Here is a 25,614-nt window from a genome sequence, read left to right as displayed (position 1 = left end):
GGACGACAATGTTCTTATAAGGGAGAGTTATTTAGATAACGACACCTGATACGGTTTATATAAGCCAATAGAATTGCGACCTATAATAGAAGCTTGATAGATATAATAGAAGAATGGCATTTTAGCGGTTTTACTGGGCGACGAACGGCCTTGCACGGAATGCTCGTCGGAATATACGCAAGTATATACTCGCGCTCCCGTTAGTTGTAATTGGAATCCACCGGATGCTACATTCGTATCGCATAATCTGCGAATAATCAAAGACTCATGTAGCGTATATGATTGATCATAAATAAAACAGGAGAAAAATAGGAGAAGAAAAAAGTTTATTTTTTTAGGGAAAGAATATATCTTTTTATAAAGTAATTAGTCGAGACAACTATTACAAGAATTTTTAGAGTATATAGAGTAGGTATATTAAAAATATATATATCTTTTTGGTTTTTCTTTCCATATGATTTTTACGCTTGCATTATTTTCATAATTACATACATGTGATGCTGATATGACACATGTATGAATAATACTGTAAATAAGTACAATATTTAATAAAATATATTATTAGAAACATGGGACACAGAAAAAATTTTAAAGTTGATAAGTAATTCTGCGGTAATGGTTTTAGAAATTATTCGTTCGTTCACTTAACACTTTCGTAAGCAGGTACTGTGGGTTAAAGACGTATAATGCTCACCGGGGCATCCGTTAATAGTCGTAATTGGAAACTGTTAGATAAGTACAATGCACGTAAGCCGTAAGTAATAATAAGAGCCGGCGCTTAGTTGCGAGATAAAACTGGCCTTTGAGCTCGTAATCGCGTCCAACGCTTCCGATAACCTTTACCTGAGTGACGTCCTTCGACAACGTCCGGTTGTTTCGTTCATTCATGAAGTCACTTTCTGCATTATTGAATGAAACATCTAGCTTCCCCTGAATACGTTCAATAAGTCGGTCAGAGCAGATTCCCGTAGGCGTAATCGCCTTACGCAGCAAGTATACTGTCTCAAGAGATTGAAAGTTTTCTTGTTTTATTTGTACTATTAAAACCCCACAGAAAGAGGGAAGATAAAGAAATACTTTTTCTGAGATATGAGAATGATTTTTCCACAATTAACACAAATAATATTACAAAATGAAATTAAATACAATATCATTCGAGGAATTTCAAAACTTTAGTTTTTTATATTAGATACATAACATACCTACATACGAATATATAAAATATACATGTATTAGAAAAAAAAAAAAACGTTAAGTTTTCAGAAAACGCATTCCGCTCGTGATTTGGTAATTTTTATTAGGCGTGAAGTTGATTTATTGTAATTATTATTTTGTAACTCATTAGATAATTCTTGAGTTTTAAACGATAAAGAAATAAAGAAGAAAATTACTAATAATCGGTTGAATTTAGATCATGACAATTATTTCCTCTTGTAAAAAAGGATGAAGTCGAAATTCTGTATTGATCCCGCAGAACACCCATCTTACGTTTATCTATGTTTCATTATCAAGCCGTTGTTAGCACTGACCTTTGGTCTCGATCGTACCTGATCGCGCACCACTAAGGGGCCACCCTTTCGCTACCTACCCCGAAGAGACGCTCGTCCAAGGTACCACTAATTGTGTCCACCAAGATAAGTACGGTGATCCGGTGACACTGATTCTTGATAAAAGAATAGAATTTAAATTGAACAGAGCGCTCATAGAAAATTGCTCGATATTGTACAAATAGGTGATCTTATAAAACATTGTCCAGAATTTACGTGATAAATAATCTGAATTTTACAATTTAGTTACAGTCTATCTACATTCGTGAATTTCTAAAATCGAACGTATTGTTAAATAATTAGTCTTATTACTAACAATTTTTATTCTTATAACAATTATCTACTTAAAATATACATATCGAAGTGAACAGATAAACTCCACTCATTCAGTTTCATAATTAACTGTCATGATGCAATTATTTACGTGAGCTAATAAAACATGTTGGGCTTCACGGGCAGATTCTCACGCGTTCACGCTCACGGAAATGTGTGGGCGTTGCAATGGACCACCGCGAGGCAAGACAGATGCAGTCGAGTATTATTCTTCTGCAACGGAACACAGAAGATCGATTTCATACAACAGTCTCGCGGATCACGCCTTTCTCCTGTCGCAATCTCGCCAATTTCGCGCGCGAGTCGATTAATATTTAAATTGGCCCACTCCCCTTTCGTACACGCCTTGATCGGCTGGTCCTATTATCATCGATTTGTTTTACAGAGGTCATCGTCTTCACGCCGCGCGCGTACGTGTTTCTAATACTTTCAGGCACGTAGCATTACAAACGCATACGAATACAAATAGTAGGCAAATAGATCAGTCGGCGGATATTGTATGGTTGTGTTGGTATCCCTTCTTCGAATAATTCGTATGTAATATCCGGTCTTTCTTATTGTAGACGCGTTGTCATTTTCAGTTTGATAAACCCTATCGCGCTGTACAACATTAAAGCGTTAATCTTATAACTTATAGCTGATATTTTTCTAGTAAATACCTAATAAATCCTATATTTACATTTAATTAATTTAAAATTTAGTATAGAATATTATTTATGTGTTCGAGAGAAATTTATGTTAATTCTTTTTCTATTCTTTTGTACTTGTCAGAAATCAATTTTATGAAAACCACGTCTTTCAGACTACGTTTCTGAATTTCCAATTACTGAATTCCGTCGCCGCGTTCGAAACGCGACGTTTCGCTGTCGAAACATGCCGAAAAAGCGTGAGACTGCGCCGGACCAAAGGCGAACAGCCGACGTTGTTAACGAGAAAGCGACGACCGCAGAGAGGAGAGGAAAAAGAGAGACGGTCGCGGCTGCAGAGGACGTGGTGGCCGCAGATGCTGGAAGTGGGGGAGAACTGAACGGAGACAGGTCCTGTTGCCGGGTCCCTGTTGCTACCCGGTTACGGTGCATCGTGCTGAATTCGCAACGAGAGTTTTTGGACGATTGCGTTGAATAATGTATGTGTAATAGAGGCACGCGTGGCTCGGGGCCGCGAAATTTTTATGACGGTGGCGGGGGGGAGAGGTCTGATTAGCGGCGGAATGAAAAAAGGCGTGGAGAGAGCAGGGGGCGAGAAAGCTGCTGCGCATTTTGCGCAGGACGAAGCGCGTGTCCTTGGACGCGTCATCGGCGAGATATCCTGAATCCTGAACGGTGCTGACACGAAATTTGTTATCGATGGTGGGAGGACGAACAAATTCCGCGTTTGACGAAGATAAATGATAATTCAGATTAAACTGCGAATGATAATAAAGAATATAATAATGGATAATAAAGGCAATTTCTTATTGGTTGTGTTCTCACATGCACGGTCCTATAAGATTTAATATTTAAATAATAAAGAAAAAAAAATTTTAAAGGAAGCCTCTTTTCTAAATATCTTGTTTGTTGAGAGAATAATGAAGAATACTTGAATATTAATGCTAATTTTATACTTCTGATTTTAATATGAAAAATCTCTTTTTAATGATAAGATAAATTTAGCAACTGCAATTTTTGTTTCTGTAAATAAAAATTTGTAAATATTATATTTTAGTAAATGATTATTTTTTACAATTGAAATTGTGAAAAGGACTTTCAATATTGTTGCTTTTAACGATTAAAACATTTTATGCGTCTTGTAGAGCGTTTTAAATGTCAAACAGGCGCGTAGTGTTGGCAAACTTTAAAAGTTAAAGTGCGAAGTATCATAATTGGAATTTGCACCTTACTGCGTCAAAGGACACGAATTGCATCGCGACAATAAGAGCCTTGAAATATATTTTTTACGTGCGCATTACTTAATTAGTATGTGTACAAACTCGTTTAACGAAGTTTTAGTATTTTTGGAGGGAATAATATAGGAAATAATGATTATCCGAAAATAATATAAGAATGCGTCTTTAGTCAAGAAGCAATCATTTCCAAGAAAAATGACGCGTGGTAAGAAATTCAGAGATTAGTCATTCCACGATTACTTTCGTGAAATCAATAACGTCTAAAAATTAAAATAATGCATCAATGACGTAAATGGAATTTATAAAAACTCACTAAATATTTATCTAAACGTTCAACAGTAAATAATATATAACTGTATTTTGAAAAACAGAATAAGAGATTCTGAGCAACATCAGCGAAATGAAAGAATCAAATAATGACAAAAACAGAAAAGGAATATATAATATCGTTTATGAATCTTGCTTTTTTCGCTGTCAGCGTTATTTGTAATTTTGGGGATATCTTTAATAGCAATTTCAATTATATAAAAACCATATTTTTATATCTGTAAAGCTATATAAGTAAATAGAAATAAATATCATATATATATATATATATATATATATATAATATATTAAATATAAAAAGTATCTTACATAATTAGTGTAAATATTGATATATTTTCGAAATTTTTTTGAGAATGAAAATATCAAAGAATTAAAAGAGTTTTATATCTATAAAAGTTAACCACAGTTTGAAGGTAAATTATAATAAGAATGCGTGATATGCAAAGAACGTCAGATGATTGAGAGACGGAGAAAAACACTAAAGGAACACATTGAATGAACGAGAGTGCCTCGTGGTCGACGGCCGCGACAACGCATCTCCCGCGCAAGTTGGATGCTGCGTGCGCAGCATCCCCCCAAGGTCGGGCAAGATCTTAATGAATGCGGAGGAAGCCCGTCTAGCACAATCGCGTTTCCTCCATCCATGGAGATATATATGTACCGAAATTAAAAAATTACTCCAGAGATTAATGCTTCGAAATCATAATTATTAGGAAGGAAATATCGTTTGTAAAAAAAAACCAAATGATTTTGAATTCTCGGTTTTTTCCAACATGATATATTTTATCGTGTATAACAATACATAGTATGTACATAAATTTTTGTTTAGGTCTTTAAGGTATGAAAGGTATATATTTCATAAAATAATTTATATGTAAAAATTAGAATTATAATTATATTTAAGAATTATAAAATTTCACGATGTAAAAATCTTTTCTAACTGTTGGCGAGTAATTTCGAAAGCTTATGTCGCTCTGGCATTGATTATAACAAAAAATGCGTAGAGACGTTAATTTTGATTGCCTGAAATCTCAAACGTCATAAAAAGCCTCTCGTCAGATCAAGGAATTCGTGTGCCGAAACGAAGTTCCGGCGTGCGAAAAATGGAGTTTCGCTACGGGCGAAAGAGCAACGAACAAAATAAAAGAATCGTGAAAATAAGTGCCAGGAAACAGGGACGAAAGAGAGGAAAGAGAGAAATGGGGAGAAGAGAAAGAGGGTTCGGAGTCTGTGGAGAACGTTTGAGATGGACCTTCCAACGTCCACGTGCTGCCGTTGTTATTGTTGTTGTTGCCATCTTCGTCTGCGAACTGGCTGTGGATTTCCTCTTGAGCCCTCTCTCTTTAGAGTTACCTCTCCTTTCCTCTCCTTATCATGTTAGCCTTCTTTAGCACCAGAGAGTGTCTGTCTCTGTTTTTCTTTATGCTCTTCGTTTTCTTTTCTCGCTTCATTCTTTGCCTTCAGTCGTCCGCGCTGGTCCTCTCTTTCTCTTCCTCTGGCATCTTTCCTCTGTACTTTGCGGATACTTCTCCCTCCCTTTTACGGATTGGCGTCACGAAAGGCGCGCTCGGTTTCGAATGAGGTGGGGATCCCGATTAACGGACTCTAATTGCATAGCAACAGAGTGAGGCCAAGATAATGATACATCCGAGGCGCGTTGCCGGCGGGCCTCTGGCCCACTTCAAAACCGAACGACCCCGCTCCAATGTGTGTACACGCAGACACATTCGTACGTGTATATGCGACAGCACTCTCAAGAGTAGTGTCTGCATATGTGTGCGCATATGCGCGAAGTTTCACGAAGAGTGATGCTGTGTCCACCCAACGCCTCTCCGAATTGAACCTCCATCGAAGAGCCTCGCTTCGTCGAAGTACGTCCAAGTACATCCAAGTATATATACGACGAAAACATTTTTTTTACATCTTACAGACTTGTATACGAAGAGCGATATGTAGCAATATGGGAAAAGAACTTGGATTTTATATTGATTTTGAATACAGCAAATTTTACTGTTTGCGACTGCAAAACTTTAAATAAATATTTGTAGTTATAAAAATTTATTGGTTAATAAATTACATATTACAATTGTTAAATACGTGATTAGATTAAACATCTTCTGAGACAAGTACATTTTCATATGTTATAACAGAATGTCGTGTTAACTTCATAGTTCCCTAAATTTGGAACAACATTGAAAATTTTAGTGCAAAAAGATGAAATGCTAACTTCACACACGTGGATCATTAGACATAAAAGGTAGTACATACATTAAGGGGATACTAATCCTGTAAGAATGTTAAATCCTTTTTTGCCCGCAAATACCGTGCACGTATTCTCTTCTCAATATATAAGGTCTCACAATTAGCTTCTTTTCTTATTCTCGCTCGCGAGCTCACGTTCTCGTTGAGTCGCACGCATCTCTTCGCTTCGATAGCCATTACTTGATAAAGCAAGTCTCGTTACGCACCATTGGGCGCAAAAATTGCCAATAAAGCGTAGTGCGACACACAGGTATTTCGACCTTGTGACATGCCGCCTTTGTGACTGCCCAATTACTCTATTGCGTCACGAATTCTGATTGAAGGCGACCTCGAAAGGCCGCCGTCTTCTCTATGAGGTGCTCAAAGACATCGAGAAATTCGGTCGATACGTCTAGCTCATGAAAATGATTCACGTTTGATTGTGGTCTTTCCCGACAAATTCATATCTTGAGTAAGCATGAAAACAGGTTTCATATAAAGAATCCGCGAAAAAAAGTAATTTTTAATGAAATCATATTTTTCGCAACGTTTGATCAAATCTGAAAATAATTAATTTTTTGATGAGATGTTTTAATTGTTCATTTGTCATCAATAACGCTTATGTTCTTCGATTAAATACCATTGTACTATACAGTTTATGATCGGCATATGTCACGAGATTATGTTTGTTATCGGTTATAGCTGTTCCCTCACAGTACTTGAGGAATTTCTCAATTATCGGTTCGTTATTCACAATCAATTGTGGCTCGCCGAGAATGCGGACTCAGTCGCTATTGCATCATTGTGATGATATATTTATTTCAGTGATGATAAATTACTATTTATATAATAATTATTTTGTTACTGTATCTTTTAATTGTTACATTATATCTTTTAATGTTCGTTTTATGGACGGATTTATCCATGATTACTAATAAATTTTTATGTAACATTTACATGATACTTTTGTTTTGTTAAATACTGTAGCAATTATATAGTGATAATGTTTTTTATATAGACAAATGGTATTACGAAACCTAGAAAGTAACGTGAGTTTACGTCAAAATCTATTAAAATTTTTGGAATGGAAAAAATGCCCGAAAGCAGAAGTTTAAATTCAATGGAGTGTAAACGGGGAAACTGGAATGTATCTTGAAAAGATCTAGTCGGCCGAAAGATAATTCGGCGGAATCGGAGTCCATCGTAATTCAATACGCAGTATGCTTAATGAAGATATCAAATTACGGGCACACCTTAATTCGATCCGATAGGCGAAGGGACGTGGATAAATGGTCCGAATTTGTCAAAATGCTTGGCTGCAAAAATCCGCGCGATCACTCGATCACAAAAATTAGCATCATAATCGGCCTCATTTGCTAAAAGTCTTGGAACCACAGAAATTCTACGAAATATTAATTCAGTAAACTTCTATAAAATGTCGCGGCACCGATTTATCTTACAGTTATTGGTTACTATCAGTTTCATTTATCGTTTTGAAATCGATTGTTTAATCAACTTTAATATTAGTGACTTGCCATTATCTGAAAACATCTTCATTCCATTATTCTTGCGTAAATTAATTCTTTAGAAATTTAAATTAAGTTTCTGGTTTTAACACTGATCTTGCATTTAACGTAAAATAATAATCGATTAATAATAATTTATCTAATTTCACTTCTCTGTTTCGTTGAACAGAAATCATTAGCGTCACTAATTCCCAAAATTATTTTGAGTTTAGCATATAAATCATATTTCGATTATTTTTTTACCTATCTGAATTTTATAATAAAGTTTACATATATCAGTGTTGTATCCAATTTTTATCAATTTTGTGATCTTTCGATTATATTATTTTCATCAAAAATGATTTGTCAAACGAATAAATATTATCTAGATAGTAAATTGAGTGAAAAAAGTCAACAAATGAAAAGCAGTTAATGATCATAATTTAACAAAATCCTTTGTAATTACAAGTTATTACTTTATAATTTCTTTTCTTACATGTGTAAGTCGCTCAGCTTCCTCGAAATTTTCAACCAAGAAAGATCAACAACCATTATCAACTTCTACATTTTTGGATACACTTCTATGTCCGATTGTCGGGTAGCAAAGGGAATGGGGTAAAATATCAAAGACTGCTTTGTTACGATATACAACACATGCACAACACTTTCTTGCAACGACGTATTCACAGATAACGGTGATATCCTATTCCTCTCTACGTAAAAAAAAAACTTCACTTCTTTTATATATATATATATATATTTTTTTTTTCAAAAAGTTATAAAATTTTATTTGATTACATATTAATTCGAAAATCTCTTTTATAGAAATTTTGCTTTTATTATTTCCATGTACAAATTTTTGAAGTTAAATTACTACTGTCTGTGTTGCAAACGAATTCTGTGAAATGAGGAGTGTATCGAAATGAGTTCGTGTATCCAGCGTTAAAATATTGTCCGACCGTCTCTCGCATCGTCCCTTTCCGATTCGTGAGAATTTTTCTCTGCGTGCTACAAAGTGCCGGGTAAACGCTATCCACAAAAATAGTTTTGTATGTGTGTGTGTGCATGTGTGGCCGTATGGTACACAGACAAGCAGTTTTCTTCATGAGGATCGGTGAACCCTTCACATGCGGGAGATACAAAAGTTGCTCAGGCCATCTGCTACATTGTGGCAGTTCGAGCCACTAGGGCCCTGCCGTTCAGTCCTACATTTCCTCACTAAGTTGCTACGGACGCGACTATGATGTTGATGTCGGTCTACAGCCATTAATAAAATTGGCTCTTACGAAATAATACTTGGCATAATCTTTCATGACAGTCTGACATGATTGGTTATTTTCTGTTGAATAATACAATAGTTTCCTATTGAAAAGAAATACTTTTTTTTAATAATGGTCTTTACATAAAGTTGCGTTAGATTTGTAATAAAATAAAATAAAATTTGAATAGAAAACAGGAGACATAAAATAAGTACGATACTTTAAAACTAAAAATAAATTTATCATATAATTATTATCAATATTTTTTTAATTAAGTTGAAAATTATATATTAAAGATATGCTTCTTTTTATGAAAAATAAATGCATTATAGTTATGAACAAGAGAAATAGAGAGAAATATATTTAGTACACCACATTGTTGCATCAACCGGATGTTCACTATACGAAGTCTCTTCAAAAATCATACGTTATCGTTAAACCGGTAGAAATGATATTGCTATCTCAAGCAAGAGAGCTGTCAATAATATTCAGTTTTAAAAAAATTCTCTCTGCACATATTTTGTTTAGTTTTGCTTCTAAATGAAATAATTGTTTATTGTTAAATAAACATTAATTATGCTATTTTTCATATTATTATTCCTAACAATTACAATCTTCTGTAGTCGTAATAAATCAGTCTAAAATGTAATATACAATTAATAAAATATAAATATTTATATGAAAAAAAAGAAATAGGTATTTTGAAAAATTTCTGCTTTGTGTGTGTGCATACCTGTTTCATAGAGTTATGAAAATGTATTATTAAAGGCAGAATGTTACAACCAACTTCCTGCCATTTTATACATTTGGTTGGCCATTCATCTGAAATATTGGTGGGAGTTACATTAATATTCAAATGATATCACTATGTGTAGCTTTTCTAGAAGTAGTTGTGTTAGTAGTAGTTTTCCCGGAAAAGCCAAATGGCCTAGGGCTTGTGCCAGACCAGTTTCTACATTGTGTGCTTAGGATCCCAACTGAATCCCAACATTCCCAGCAACCCGCAATTGTGTTGAGATATAACGAAGGAAAAGCGATGGAAAACATTTTTGTGCATTTTAAATGTAATTTCGTTTATTTGAAATAGATCAGGCATTTTTTATTTAAATTAAAATTATTTTATTTTAAAACACAACAACTAACATCTTTATATTATTTTAACAATCTTTTATTTTGGAAGTTAATTTTCTTAACATTATATATCGCATTAAATTCAAACATCAATACTAATTAATAAAAACATTACTCTAATAAATAAAATAATTTATTATTTATTATTAAGATGCGTCGTCACTAACTGCTACATATAATGAAAAAAGCCAATGTTAAGGTTTAATTATGCAAAAAGCAGCGTATTTTATTAGACAAATGGAAAGTTGTTTTGTAATTATTGAAAATTACTTCCATCACATTCACGTGCACATACACCTCTCAACTGTCACATTGTTGCCTTAATCTTGTATCACATATTTCTCCAGTTGCGGTCGAGAGTAAAAGTAAAGAATATAACTTCCTATCTTTTATTTATATTCAATTAATATTTTGATATTAAATATAACACACACATTTAAAGAAAATGTTTGTTTTTTTAATAAGTTATATGAAAAAAAATTATTTATAATGAACAGATTGATATTTATCTCAATATGCTTTGTGCGAATTTTCTTATGCGTTCATTTATTAGAGATACACAGTGAGATCATTATAGAATAAAAAGAATGTGTAGTGAATGACGATGCTTTTTCTCTTCTTGACATAGCAATATTTTTATTATATTTTAAAATGAAAGTTTCAAAATTGCAATGTTTACATTTATTATTAAATTTTAGTGAATTTGATATTAAATTATGCATGAACCGGATAATAAATTTATTTAATACTCATCTGTTTATCTCATTCTTATCTATATTTCTTATTAATCCTTACTACTATTTTTATCTCATTAAAGTTACAAACTGAAACGCACTTCGGTGAGTCGAGAGGAGCAAACGCATGCTCGCGTTTCTTTCGTCATCTACTTTCATGCAACTCTCCAGTATGGAAGTTACGCGATAGTTCTTATCAAAGTTCTGAGAAACTATCGACTGCCGCCGGACAATTTGCGCTCTCAGCTTCGTCAACTTTATACAACAATCATACTTTGTATGATTGTTATATATTGTATAACAATATAATAATTCTATAACGCTCTGTCTGCATTAAATAATAATAATAATAATTATTATTATTATTTAGATATATACGTTATAATAAATTATAACAATAAAATTTGCAATTTTTTGCAAATTTTTTAATAAGAGAATAAGATATGAAAATGAGATACATATATTAAAGTTAGTATTTTCTAATAGTATTTTTTTATAAAATAATATTATATTTTTAAAGTAATTTCAAAGTTAATTTGATGAATATATTGTACTATTCCTTGTTATTATATATATTTATAGAGAAAAGTTTTTTAAATCTAGTATTAATATTTACTAAAAAAAATTACTTATATATTCTTTATTTATACATTCTTGAAATTTGCAGAATATCTATACAATATTAAGGATTGCTAGAGTACATGATAAATGAAGAACACTAGAAGATAAACTTTTTTTTACAGTTTTATTTATTCCATTTTCGTTTTTCGTTTTTATCGGGTTCCAATCTTTACATCTCATTTCTTTCCAAAAGACGTTAATGCATGTAACTTAATTCTCTTAATCCGTGTATTAGGACTGCGTTTGGTCGTATGTTTCATCTTGTGTCAACGCAGTTTAAATCACGATCAACGAGCAGGTACACATTTCGGGACAAAACTAATCTTATTAAATATTACCTAATAGGCGGAAAAAAACGTCGTTTTATTATTTGTAAGTGTAGCTTATGTTATGTAAGCCAGTATGTTTCTATGAACATTAATAAAAGATTAGTCGGAAATCTTCGAAAGATCTTAATTTCATAGATCATAGCTTTTACATTATTTTAAATCGAATGGATGTTGTTTAAGACTTAAGATTTATGTAAAAGTTTAAATTAGCTTTACGTAGAGAAATTAAAAATTATTAGAAAACATTTAAGAATATAATAACCGATATTTATTCACAAGAAACATTTGGGAGGTTCTATCTACTTATTATTATAAGTAATCAATAATAATAGAAAGAATCTATGTTATTGTTCCGACATTATTAATAACCTCTTTCTCTCTTGTTTCAGGCTAGTCGTACGCTTGCTAGTGGTGAATACCTGTTGCCATGTCCGAGGTGCAGCTTCCCCTGTCACGTGGATAACGAGAAGAACATGGGTTCCTGCTCGAGGCAGGGTTGCTCCATCGAGTTCTGCATTTCATGCTCGTCGAAATCGCACACGGGTCCGTGTAAGACGCCCTTACTGGCCACCCCGACGAAGCGCAACAACAAACGCCTGATCGCCGGCTCGAGACAGAGCAAACGGAATTTGCGTCGATTGTAAATCGATTCCTTTTCCTTCGGTCAAGGAAAGAAGAACTAGTCTAGTTACAGAGTCGCGTCGGCACTCTATCGAGTGGGAGAGCAAACGTATATTATAGATAAAAATGTGTATATTATATAGACGTCGAGAGTCAAGAGCGATTTTATAGTTTAATTTGAAAGATAAATTAATATTCTAGAGTGATTAATTTTTTCAATTAGTTTATGGCGAATGTTTAGAGCGAGATCGATGCGATGTGTTTGTTGCGTATAGAAATGAATTCGATTGCATATAGCAGCGATACATCTTCATAGTTCGAAAAATGCCTCAAGGGTGCTTTCGTATAGACGATATTAGCTTACGAGGTGGCATAAACGTATTTAACTGCCGTAAATGCCGCTCGTGAATAATTTTTAAATATCATAAAATCCATGAACACCCTAATTCGCCTCGTTCCGTCGACACTACGAAGGGGCTGATGCCGAAGTACAACTTAAATCTCCCGAACGACTTCGGCGGATACGTAATCGAATCCTTCTTCAGTTCTCTCCTTGTCGATCCTCAGAGTAAATCCCGCCCTGAGCGATGCAACTCAGCAGCGAACGAAAGTGCGAGAGAGATAGAAGGGAAGAGAACGAAAGGCTAGTCAAGGGGGAGAGTATCCTGGGGCACTGAAAGAAAAGGAAAGAATGCGAAAACGGGAGAGAAGGGAGAAATGAGAAGCCATAAAGGCAACGATCGTAAAACCACGTAAGGTACCGGCGAAACACTTTGCGTCGCCCGGATATTCCGCTTTTTACCGGGCGCTCTCAGCCCCTTAATGAAGACGGGGAGAGAGTCGGCCAGGGGCCCGCGCGCGTTTCTTGCGGCTGGGGCCCGTCCGCAGAAACCGCTCTTTCTCCCTCCCTCTTTCTCTTACGAGAATCATAAAACATGGTAACCGTCAGGATGGTCGCGAATTCTGATGTCCGTTGAGATGCGAGCAAGACGAATTCTCATTCGTCTAATAGTTTGATTTGACTTACCTTTCTCTCATATAAACATTAGAAACATACTGAGTTTCTATTTTTTTTTTCTGGTGAATGTTTTGTTTTTTCAACCTTGCGCAACAAGACACAAATAATTTAAACGATCCTTATTCTTAACAGAATATTTAATACTGAATTCGTGAAAAGAGCGAAGGGTGAGAATGGGACGAATTATGATAAAATCTAATGCTATTTCGAGATATGACTTAAATTTGTCACGTACGATATTCATAACAAATGAAAAAGATTTAGGATGAGAAAACAGATGTGTTTTAAAATTCTCAATTTGCAGCATGCAATTTTCTGTCTTTTGTATGTCGAGTAAACATTGTTAAAATTACATTTTATAAGAGTCCACGTTCTCTTTTCTCTCCGACGCGAATCTGTAAATATCGTACTCTCGCTCTTGATTCGTTCAATAAGTATTATCGAAATTGCATAGAAATAGATGAATGCAAGCGTGCGAGAAATACTAGTGTCAGAATAGGAAGTGAAAACAGAAAAAATGAATGATCATACAATTGGCAAGAAAATTAGTATAATGCGCAATAATATGAGCAATTTTAATAATCCCGTATATGATGAATTAATGAAGAAAAGGTTTTACGCGCGCGAGAGCGAGAAACTAGAACAAAAATTTTCTCTTTACTTCACATTTTCTGCTGTCAGAAGTCGGTATACAGAACTCTACACTTGTGCCATGATTAAGTTCGCGCCATAATAATTGCCATATTTTAAACACGGACATAACTACGAGGGAGAAAGAAACGAGCATACGTTTGTGCATCATTTATCGTCAAGTAAAATCCTCGATGGGGTGCCATAATTATATCGTTTCGTTTTCTTTTTTTTCGTTCGTGCATTTTTTAATTCAAGTCTGTTTAACATTTTTATATCTTAAAAGTAGCGTTAGTTTCCATGTTTATACTCTTATTTTTATACCGGTATATGCGAAAAAAAGACTGCATGTAAATAACGGAGCGTGATAGTAATATATTTTGTAATTCGTGTAAGCGTGAGGTAAATTCTCGTAATCGGTATTTTATTTGCGCTATGTTTTTGTTAAAACGAATAAAAATACGTTTATTATATCAGTGATGGACAACAGCATGTGGTCCACATGCAGTTTACTTGTGGATTTTTGTGGTCTGGCTGCTCATTACCGAAAATATAAAATCTTATTTTCTATTTTATGCAAACGAATTAAATATTATGCCGCCCGCAAAATTTTACTCTATTTTTGAAAATGATTCTTTAAAAAGATTGCGCATCACTGTATCATAAACGATGTTTCTCTTCACAGATTACTGTGTAGTCTTTACAAAAAAGATTTAGCCGGTGATTTTTAATTATAGTGAATTTTTTAACATTGGCAAAGGAAACAAATTTTGTCATTATATTTTTAAATTTTTGTACAAATTATTGCTCTCTTATGCTCTCTAGAAAAGAAAATAGATGTAGAAGTTATTCGTTACCACAATATTTACAAAATAATTCAATGGTGAAACAATTTTAAGAAAATATTTCAATTTTTATTCACACAGGTACTCATTAGAATTTTTTAAAATTACTTATCGGATATATGTTTTAAATTTTGTATTAATCTAAATCAAAAGTATTGATATTTTAATTGGAAGACTCGAATACCATTATTTTATATAATTTCAAATTTAACTATATAATATTATATTGAATTTATATCGATTTTTTTATTAGTCCACCTGCATCGCTAAGTTATAACATTTTTGTAAAAGAAAAGGCATTTTTCTTTCGATAATTATACTTTGCATAGATTTAGTACAATTAAGATCTGAGTAATTAGTTTCAATGCCCTAATATAAACAATATATTCCAGTTGATATTCAACAATGATCCATGGGCTTTAATACTCAGAAAATATTTTGGCAGGAAAATCCATATACATTCGTTAATATAAGTTATATATTTAAAAAAGAAATCTTTAGCTATATATATACACACATGAGGAAGTGATACCAAATAAAGTGCCTCCATATGTAATAAGAAAAATATTTGATATTTTTATAAAAACAAACATTTTCGTGTTTAGTATATAAGTTTCATAATACATTTGCTCGAAGATATACTTCAACAAAATATGAGAATGCTCAATACTCCTCTTATTATTATTATTAATATTATTATTATATTTTATAGTCGGAACATTTCAAATTCATATGTTAAAAACAATTTCAGAAATGCGTCTAGAAATACCGAAGAATTATTGTAGCAAATGTATATTAAACTAATTAAATGTTGTAAGCCCTTTCAGGGTAGGTTCCTGTATTGTCAATTAAATATAATATTTTTTCGCGTATATATCTTGTATGTTCTTTATTCACAAAACTAATGATAAGACTTATACTAATTAAAAGTTACTAATATAAATTTTTAGAAATATTATTTCTAAAAATAATTATTTGGAGGTATTTTTATTTCATTGCACAAATATAAAATTACAATTCATATTAATGCAGTGTATTTATATGTGCAGTATATTTACATAATCAGTTGCAGAATCTTGTATAAATTACATATCTAAGTCAAAAATTTCCATAATATTCTAAAAATCACAGCTAATAAGAGCATCGTTAACGTCGCTACTCCATATTTTGATGGCTTTTCGTACGGTAATTTGGAAACAACTCCTCGCAGTACAGGAGACCTTAGTGCCGGAGACACACCTTTATTGATCGGTTCTCCTTTCATAGAGAACTTCGTTGCTTCTATAATTCTTACGTCGATCATTTTCCCCATGTACTCTTGTTTCAAGGGAATCAACACCTGTTCGTAAAATTTGTTATGGCCCACATAATGCTGCTTATCATGCGATACCTCCGTTACTAGCACCTTCTGTATTAATCCTACTTTGTGTCCATATGGTTCGTACGACTGGAAGAATTCTGACAACTTCTTGGTTCTTGTCTTCACTTGCTGTGTAGGTACTTTCGGCATTCTGGCGGCGGGCGTGCCGGGTCGAGAGAAGAACTGATTGATAAAGAGGCTTGGAAATTTATACTTTTGACAAAGTGTCATCGTCTCCTCAAAATCCATCTCCGTTTCCGTGGGAAAACCGCAAATAATGTCTGTGACGATAGTCAAACCCGGTACCCGCTCGCTCAGAAAGTTTACTACATGCTCGAACTCGGCACGCGTATACTCCCGCTTCATGTCAGCTAGTACCTGATCACTGCCGGATTGTACCGGGATATGCAAGAAACTATAGACCTTAGAATGCTGAAAGATCTTGGCCATTTCATCCAGATGTTCCAAAATATATGGTGGATTAGTCATACCGACACGCATCATGCAACCATCAGGGATCACATCTACTAATTGCCTCAGCAGCTTTGGCAAGCTAGTGCCAATGTCTCTGCCATAGGCACCTGTATCTTCCGACGTGAGCCACAACTCACATACACCCTCTTCGAAAGCTTGCTTGGCTCGTTCGATTATCTTTTCTGGAGGATAGCTACCCAGTTCACCTCGTGCATGTTTTGTCTTGCAGTAGGTGCATTGATTCAAGCAGCCTGTGTTAATGGCTATAATCTCGATAAGTGGGTTCCGACGTACCTTTGGAAGATTCAATGAAGCACCGCCTGTTTTCTTACCAAAATCCTTCTTCTGTTGTAAGAACCTAACTGTATTTCCTTTTAAAGTTTCTTCTACAACTTCTACCACTCGATCGATTTGTTGTACTCCAATCACACTCAACCCTTGAAGAAAGGAAGATTTTGGAGCACCTTGTGGTACACATCTACAAGATGCAAATAAAATGTTTGTTTAGAATTTTAAGATTTGCTCTGAATAAATTAAAAATTAGAAAGTTCACTGTACTACTAAAATTCTATACATTAATGTTTAATGAAAACCAAACATCAAATAATAGAATTTGTAAATAATGATATTATATTATAATATATTATTAAATCATTGTTTCATCATTGCAGTTGTATAATTACATACCCAGCAACAACAACATGCTTGCCAATTTTTATTCCATACTCTATTTCATTCCTAAATTGATCTTCTGCAGGACTTTTTACAGTACAAGAGTTCAGAAGCCACAAATCCGCTTTTAGTTTATTCTCGGTCAAATTATAACCATACGACGCCAATTGACCAGCCATATATTCAGTGTCCGAACTGTTGTGCGTGCATCCCCATGTTTTCACATAAATCGTTTGCGTGCCGGGTATTATGCTAGATAAAACAGACGGCTGCAATACTTCCTCCTGCAGCTGCTTCCTTTGTTTTGGTCGTATTGTGATATGTTTCCGCGAACTATATCTCTCCTTGGGCGTTATGTCTTGGGATGCAATTAAATCCTCAATGTCCTCGATAATTTCCTCGCATGGAGCAGGCATGTTTCTTAAGAATAAAAATTATTCCTAAGGAGTTGTCCACTGTACTCGTAAAGCGTGTCACCTTAACAATTTGAGGTTAAGTGCACGTGTGTTGAATTGACACATCCAATGTAAATTGTCGTTGAAATCCTCGGGAAATTGTAACAAATAACAAGAATCTCATAGTATTAATTGTTCAGCTATTATTTATACCTATTTTAATTGTAAATGTACAGGTTTTTGAGAATATAATTAAAACTAATTAAGGATAGGTTATATGAAAGTTTCATTACATAAGGTGCCATCTATAGATATCTTCGTTTATTAGAAATTTAAAAAGTTGAGATTTTATCGTTAATTGATAAAATAAGTATATCAAACTCGATCTCTAGGAATTTTTTAAAATTGATTGTTTAAAATTTTGAACACACACACAGTTAGTGCAATGACTATATTTGCTTCATATTTTACTAATTTCAAGAATACAAATTTCTGAGATTACTAAAATATCAATGATCGGAAAGTATACTATAATAATAATTTTCACTTATAGAACAGAATTATAATATTTTTGGAATCAACTGATATCTAATTCTCAATCAATGTAAATTAAATTAATCTTGGTTTAATTTACTTCTATTTGTTTTAATTTCATTATTAAATGAATAAAGTTATAAAAAATAAACATTTTGTTAAACTAAAAGATTAAATAAGTTACATTTTTGTTAAATTGATAGAAATAAACAAAAAAACTTCTTAAAATTTCAAAAATATTTTATGAAATTATTAGAAAGATATCAATAAGACATTTTGAGTTACTTTATCATCAATTTATAATACATTTTATTTCAGATTGCTTTTAGACACATACAATATGTAATATTTAAATGTCAATTTTTATATTAATGTTTATGTTATTTTTATTTGCATTTAATTACAATGAATAAAACGATAATTCATCAAAAAGTCACTCATACTCTTGTCTACAGAATCGAGCGATAAGACCATTTTTGTTTAAAATTATTGAATCGAATCAATTAAAATATATATAATAATTAAATTTAAACAGAAATAAGAACTATTCACAGTAAAATTAGTATATTATATTTATATTGTATATTTATTATAGTATTTATATTGCGATATATTTTAAAAGAATATATTTATAATTAATATTATATAAATTTCTTTATATTATACCAGTATTATTATATGGAAGAACAATATTATTTTACAAGTATGACCACGATTATTGCTCGGAAGGCTATCTCTACAATAAGATACTTAAACTTTAGATCATTTTTAATAGAAAATAATGAAAAGAATATATTTATTATTTGTAAAAAAAAAATTATTATAAAAAAAAATTTTAATATTAAATATATAAAACAAATTATTATAGTCTTCCTGAAAAATTATCACGCACACACACAAGATCTGATATAAGATTTTATATAACTTACATAAAAATCTATGTTGGTAAAAAAAACAAAGAACATTATCCGTTTAGTTATGAAGTATTTAACTATTGATCAACACATTTCAAACAAAAGATTCAGAAAAACAGAAACATTTTAAACACGAACAGGTCATTTCTTATAATTGTTCTTGTTTAGAGTCGTTGTCCGTGACGGATGTGTCTTGTTTTGAATCGATCGACTTTCGTACTTGTAGGATCAGGATAAGTGGATTAGTTCGTCGGGGACCACCATTGAGTTGAGACAGAAAAGATAACAGTTTCCTATCCATTTGCTTGTCCTATTAATTTTTATATTGTTAGATTTTGACTTTTAGGCACAAGTCAATTCTGGCATAACGAAATATTTGGATTAAGCAGGTTTGATTTATTTTTCTTTTATATTCAATAAATAATTTTAATTAAAAATTGTTTGAGAATAGAATATATACGTTCGATTACAGATACAATAGATATATACCGCGTATTTCTTGATCGTAAAATTAGCATTTGTGTTCCATTAGAAAATATTCATAATATTTCGCAATGTATTGAATCATATATCAGATTCTTTTTTTAACTAAATATGAGAGAGAGAGAGAGGGGGGGGGGAGAGAATTACGAATCAAGCTCGCTTTTTGAAAATTCTAAATTAATACTCATAGCTTCATAAAAATGTGCAATCTATATTTATTATGTTCACGTACATGTTTAATATAGTCTTGTATTATGACCAAAGCAACAATTAAGTGCCTCTATAGTTATATTTTTATTAAATAATTTTAATACATATCTATAAAGCTTTTATATACTGTTATATAACTATTAATAAAATTATTGTTGTTCAATACTGTATGCCTGGTATATATAATTTATATTAATTATTATTTAGAGTATATGTATATACATATATGTATATACATATGTGTGTGTGTGTGGGTGTGTGTGTGTATTGGATTAATGACGATGCTTATTTACGAAATAATTATTTATTTGCTTTATATAAAATAATTGTTTTTTTAATAATTAATCTGTTTGTGTATATAGTCATTATGTGGAGGATAATAGCGTTTAGCATTGTGATCGTGGGCTTAGCTGCTGGCAAGGTCAGCTATGAGGATTATAAAGTTTTCAGCATTTACCCGACAACTCAAAGGCAACACGAATTATTGAGAATGAACATAAGACAAGTAAATAAATCATTTAGACAAAAATAAAAATACGAACAATTTATACATATACAGATTTTTTTGTTTAATAAATCAGTATTAAATTAATTAATATTAATTAACATTCAAAATAATAACTTTGTGCATTTTATATTAGCCAAGATAAATAAAATTAATTTGCTAGATATCTAAAATAACTTACAAATAAAATGTCACAAAATTAAGAATAGAACAAAGAAATACATAGATAATATTTTATCAATTAATTTAAGATTAAATTAAACGAAATTGTGAATTTGAAACCTTATTTACAGTTTAACTACTGGTTCTGGAAAGAACCAAGTTGGATAGACAAAGAAGTTCAACTTATGATACCTCCACACGATCTCGGCACTTTTTATGAAATTGCAAACATTATCGGGATAACCTATAAACTCAAAATTAACAATGTCCAAAAACTAATCGACAATACGTTTACAAAGCATCAATCGAAGGGCTTTGATTTTCATAGCTATCATACTCTTCAAGAAATTTACGATGATCTGGAAGATCTAGCTAAGAAGTATCCCAAAGTAGAGGTCGTCGCGCCCGGCGAAACATACGAAGGACGTTATATCAAGGGTGTTGAGATAATTAATAATGTAGAATTTCCTGGAATCTTTATTGAAGGCGGTATACATGCCAAGGAATGGATTTCTCCGGCAACTGTCATGTATATTTTGCACCAATTATTGACTAGTGAAGATCAGAAAGTGAAATCTGTAGCTAACAATTTTAATTGGTTTATTTTCCCAGTATTTAATCCTGATGGATATGAGTTTACATTTAATAACACTCATGGGGTAAGATTTTTTTACACAACATTATATAATATTATTTAATTACAAATTACTTAATTACAAATTAAGATTATGTACAGAAGTAAGCCTTCTTAATGATTTTTAGGACCGATTATGGAAAAAATCTCGCAAACCGTTCAATTCTAGCTGTATTGGAGCAGATCTCAATAGGAACTGGGGTTTTGGATGGTATAGTAAGTATTTATTCAGTGTGAAAAAGCAGATTATAATAAATGATAGAAAAAAGTTATCAACAATCAAGATTATTTTGGAGACTTGAGAAGCTTATAATAATATAATATTCATGATTCATTCGATGTAACATTGTAATTCTATGTTCTCAGATGTTAGTAGGAAAGATCCTTGCAGTGATATTTACCCCGGAAATAAACCATACTCAGAAAAAGAGATAAAAACTATGGCCCGATACATACGCAATAGAAAACATCATTTCTTCGCATATGTCGCGTTCCAAAGTTACGGCCAACTATTGACGTTTCCTTATGGTTATACGAAGGAACGAATCTCCAACTATGATCGCTTGGTAAAACATTTTATTAGTAATGAAATATTGTCTTTGAAATATATGTTTGTGATAGAAAGGAAATATTGTTTGAAAAGATTTTTCATGGCTGTATATGACTTTTTGTATAAATATATATTCAAGTTATTCACTTTTTAATAACTTATAGCGCTAATTATCTTTCCATTTTTTTAATGTAATAATAAATATGTTAGGGACTAATGTATAAATATTTGCAATTTCAGTATCAGCTTGGCAAGAGAGTAATCGACGTTCTTAAACAAAGACATAATACTAAATATGAGATCGGAGCTATTGGCGAGTTCTATTACGGTTTGTAAACACTTTAATTTATACATCTCTAACAAATAATTTATTGCGTTTAAAAATCATTTTATATACTAGTTTCTTCATAATAATATTGATAAAAATAACTTTACAATAATGTTGTATTTTTTCTTTATGTACAAGATATTTCAGAACTTCAAAGACGAACTTAAGATTGTAGATGTCATCAAAAGGAAAGTTTTTGTTAAGGAGTTTGTGTCCTCTGACGCATTTTTAAAACATTATGTGTACTGGTTTGAATTAGTTATGAGAGATACAGAATCGATTGCGCGGCAGCATATAGTTATATATAATTATATAGTCCGCAAATTTTTACTTTATTTGTCTTTTTGCAAAAAGAAAATTAGAAGACATAAACTTGTCGGATGTCATATATGATCAGATAAATAGCTTTTTATAAATATACGTCAGAGGATCCAGATTCTTTAACAAAAGTTGATTCTTTTGATTGAGATCTATCATTCCCCGAAGTTTGTGTTTGAGATTCTCAAAAATGTGTAAATGTAAAATGAACATATATTTGTTATTTTATTTTATTAAATTAAATTGAAACGATTGTAATTAATAAATACATGTATATTTTCTTATAAATTTATAACTAATATAAAATATAATCATTCCTAGATTTGCAGGGCGGTTCTAGTACAGATTACGTGGCAGGTTTTCTCAATAAAACTATCGTCTATCTCTACAAATTGCGCGATATAAATGATTACGGCTTCTTGTTACCACCTGAGTATATCATCCCGACTGGAGAGGAGACTCTAGATTCTCTTGTAGCTATGATTAACTTCTCAATTTTATTTGGCTATGATTTATGATTAAATTTCTATAATTTCTTATCGTCGATTAAATACTTTTATTTGATAAATAACAAATATTACATTTCCATGTAATATATCAATAAATAATGAAAAATAGATTTTAATTAATAGCTATAGTCACTACTAAACTATTAATTTTCTATGCTTTCGTCATTATTAGTAAAATTATAGTTATTTTAAAAAGATTCGATCTATTTTTCATAATATTGCTTTTTGACATTTTTCATCAGAATTTGTTATTAATTTATAATTCTCAAAATTTATTTATTTTATATATTATATATAGGTAATATAAGTTGTGAATTAAAATCATTGATGTGTATAAAATCATAAATGAATTTAAAATTATGTTTATTTGATTTTTCAATATAATATTATAATTATATTTTACTTAATTGAAATATACAATTTAATGTCGTATATAATTTATATTCTGAAAAGTATCAACATTTGTAACGTGACAATAAATATTATACATATACCTATTTTCTCGAAAGTTTTTTCTATTTTTCCATTTTTTATGAATAAAACTGAAAATATAAAATCTATTATTGATGACATCAATTTTATTGAATTTTTATTTGGACATTTATTCGTGTTACAAGTATTCTATTTGATACGCATAGTAAAGAGAACAGCGATAAAGAATAACTTGTATAAATAAATTTACATCTTTTTATATTGACAAAAGTACAAAGAACTTTTTTTTACTCATTATACATTATTTAATTGTTGACCTTATTAATTTTAAAGGTTTTGGAAAAATGAGACTATTTTAAAGACAAACAGAGATTATTCATAAAAATATTTTTAAAGATAATTCTTTTTGCAATAAAGATTAATTATTTATAGATTTTAATATTATTAAGATTATTCTAAAATGTGTTAAGAATATTGAATTGTTAAATTGCTAATCAATTTAACTCGTGATATATTACTGCGGTAATTTAGTAGAGTTTGCGTTTCAAGACTTGAATCTTTTCGATAGAAAACTTAAAATATCTGTGGTCTGAGTATTGAATACGTCCCATCCTTTGTCGTGAGCAAATTCTCACCACTTTTTAACACGCTTTTGATATTGCTTTAGAGTTGATTCCGTGATTGACTCTACTATCGTATTTAAAGAGTCCTCCCTAACATCTTTCTTTAACATTGTTGATATAACAATTTCCCTGCCACCAGGAAAAGGTGGGATGCCATCGGATGAATCTCGTCTCTGTAAGGAGACAATAAAATGTAACAGAATTACATGCTTACCTAAATAAAAATATATAAGAATCATCATTTTTAAGAGAATATTCTATTTATATATAAAATAAAGATAGATTAGTAATAAATCTTTGTTTAGTAATAATATTATATAATTGATTAGTAATATCATATAATTGATTAGCAATAAAGTTTTGTTTCAAAGAGGAAACGTTTCCTACGTAAATAGGGATTATTTAATATCTAATTTCTACAAAATTAATTTATAAAGAATTGCAAATTTCTTTCCTTCTGTCCTTCTTTCTCTCTATAAGATAGATTTCTTCCCTCTTTCTTTCTGTTTGATGATGTATCGAGAATAAATTTAAATCTAAAAATAAATTTAGTTTATATAGATAGAAATAAATGTAAAAAGTTCCTTAAAATTTTGAAATATTTTATTTTATATTTTCCTCCCGATTTATGAGAAGTCTCTAAAAGATTTTATTTAATGCTTTTAAATATAAGTAATTTTTCATTATCTGCAAACAAACAGATGATATAATTATTTTTTTATAAAGTTATTATTACACTAATTTATATTGCAATCGCGAAATATGAGAGCTATCTGATAATTTATCAATTTTATTGCATTTCCATTTTTTGCATATTTTTTTATATGCATATTATATATATATATAAGTAAAGAAATATTGGACAAAACAAAAAAAAGAATTATATATTATTTTTAAATCCGCATAAAATCTAATATAATTTGCATAATCTACATATATGTATATATATATATATATAATATATAAATAAATCTACATTCATTTATACTGACAAAAAGACAACTAAAATTGGCCGTTATACTGTATAACTGTTAGACATATATTTTAGTACTGAAGATTTCTAGAAAATAAAAGTATTTGAATTGAACGATGACATAAATATGAGTCACAAGACATAAATAAAGTTATTCACATAAACATTTTTTTGGGATATTGTCTTTGACTGACATGTATTCTTCTAATAGGCTTATATACTTGTATGATTAGATCGTTGGAGACCACATTTGAGTTCCGAGGAGAAGATAACAGTTTTCTCTATTTGCTTTTGATTTAGCTAAATTGTGATTTACAGGTTGTGCATACACATGTGAGTTATTTCTAACATAGTGCAATATTTAGAACAGGTTTGATTTATTTTACTTTGAATCTTATATTAACAATTATATATATTATTGTAAATAATAGTAAAAATTATATAATTTTTTTAATTTTATATACATATATATACATAATATATATATATATATATAGTATATATACCAGACA

The 25,614-nt window shown here is 31.2% G+C and overlaps 3 protein-coding genes across 4 annotated transcripts in view; 2 read left to right on the top strand and 1 right to left on the bottom strand.

Moving 5' to 3' along the window:
• LOC108772647 (F-box only protein 5-A) overlaps positions 1 to 12,556 on the top strand; it is a 33,578-nt gene extending 21,022 nt beyond the window's left edge. The window contains exon 2 of the mRNA XM_018538218.1: positions 12,302 to 12,556. Coding sequence (XP_018393720.1) covers positions 12,302 to 12,556 — 255 coding nt within the window. The remainder of the gene's footprint in view (positions 1 to 12,301) is intronic.
• A 3,456-nt stretch (positions 12,557 to 16,012) lies between these two features.
• LOC108772812 (threonylcarbamoyladenosine tRNA methylthiotransferase) lies at positions 16,013 to 19,453 on the bottom strand. 2 transcript variants are annotated; one of them, XM_018538443.1, is made up of 3 exons: positions 19,391 to 19,453; positions 17,548 to 17,952; positions 16,013 to 17,338 (listed from the first exon to the last, which is right to left on the bottom strand). In XM_018538443.1, exons 2-3 carry the CDS (start codon positions 17,946 to 17,948, stop codon positions 16,120 to 16,122), a joined length of 1,620 nt encoding a protein of 539 aa, XP_018393945.1. In that variant the 5' UTR covers positions 17,949 to 17,952; positions 19,391 to 19,453; the 3' UTR covers positions 16,013 to 16,119. The 2 variants fall into 2 exon arrangements, with proteins under 2 accessions (XP_018393945.1, XP_018393944.1); XM_018538442.1 differs by lacking the exon at positions 19,391 to 19,453 and having other exon boundaries at positions 17,548 to 18,063.
• A 202-nt stretch (positions 19,454 to 19,655) lies between these two features.
• Positions 19,656 to 23,083, top strand: LOC108772646 (zinc carboxypeptidase-like). The gene is made up of 7 exons (XM_018538217.1): positions 19,656 to 19,764; positions 20,431 to 20,573; positions 20,867 to 21,394; positions 21,498 to 21,585; positions 21,736 to 21,935; positions 22,160 to 22,247; positions 22,887 to 23,083. The coding sequence occupies exons 2-7, from the start codon at positions 20,436 to 20,438 to the stop codon at positions 23,081 to 23,083; spliced, it is 1,239 nt and encodes a 412-aa protein (XP_018393719.1). The 5' UTR covers positions 19,656 to 19,764; positions 20,431 to 20,435.
• Positions 23,084 to 25,614: the final 2,531 nt, after the last annotated feature.

The sequence above is a fragment of the Cyphomyrmex costatus genome, unplaced genomic scaffold (assembly GCF_001594065.2).
Source record: "Cyphomyrmex costatus isolate MS0001 unplaced genomic scaffold, Ccosl1.0 scaffold193, whole genome shotgun sequence".
Lineage (NCBI taxonomy): Eukaryota > Metazoa > Arthropoda > Insecta > Hymenoptera > Formicidae > Cyphomyrmex > Cyphomyrmex costatus.
This window is presented reverse-complemented; position numbering and strand designations above follow the sequence as displayed.

Bases quoted from the DNA above. Each gene is read 5' to 3' on its own strand.
- LOC108772812 (XM_018538443.1), bottom strand. From the start codon at position 17,948: ATGCCTGCTCCATGCGAGGAAATTATCGAGGACATTGAGGATTTAATT. The intron at 17,339-17,547 runs GTATGTAATTAT...TGCATCTTGTAG, and splicing joins AAGCATGTTGTTGTTGCTGG to ATGTGTACCACAAGGTGCTC.
- LOC108772646 (XM_018538217.1), top strand. From the start codon at position 20,436: ATGTGGAGGATAATAGCGTTTAGCATTGTGATCGTGGGCTTAGCTGCT. The intron at 21,586-21,735 runs GTAAGTATTTAT...CTATGTTCTCAG, and splicing joins CTGGGGTTTTGGATGGTATA to ATGTTAGTAGGAAAGATCCT. The intron at 21,936-22,159 runs GTAAAACATTTT...TTGCAATTTCAG, and splicing joins TCTCCAACTATGATCGCTTG to TATCAGCTTGGCAAGAGAGT.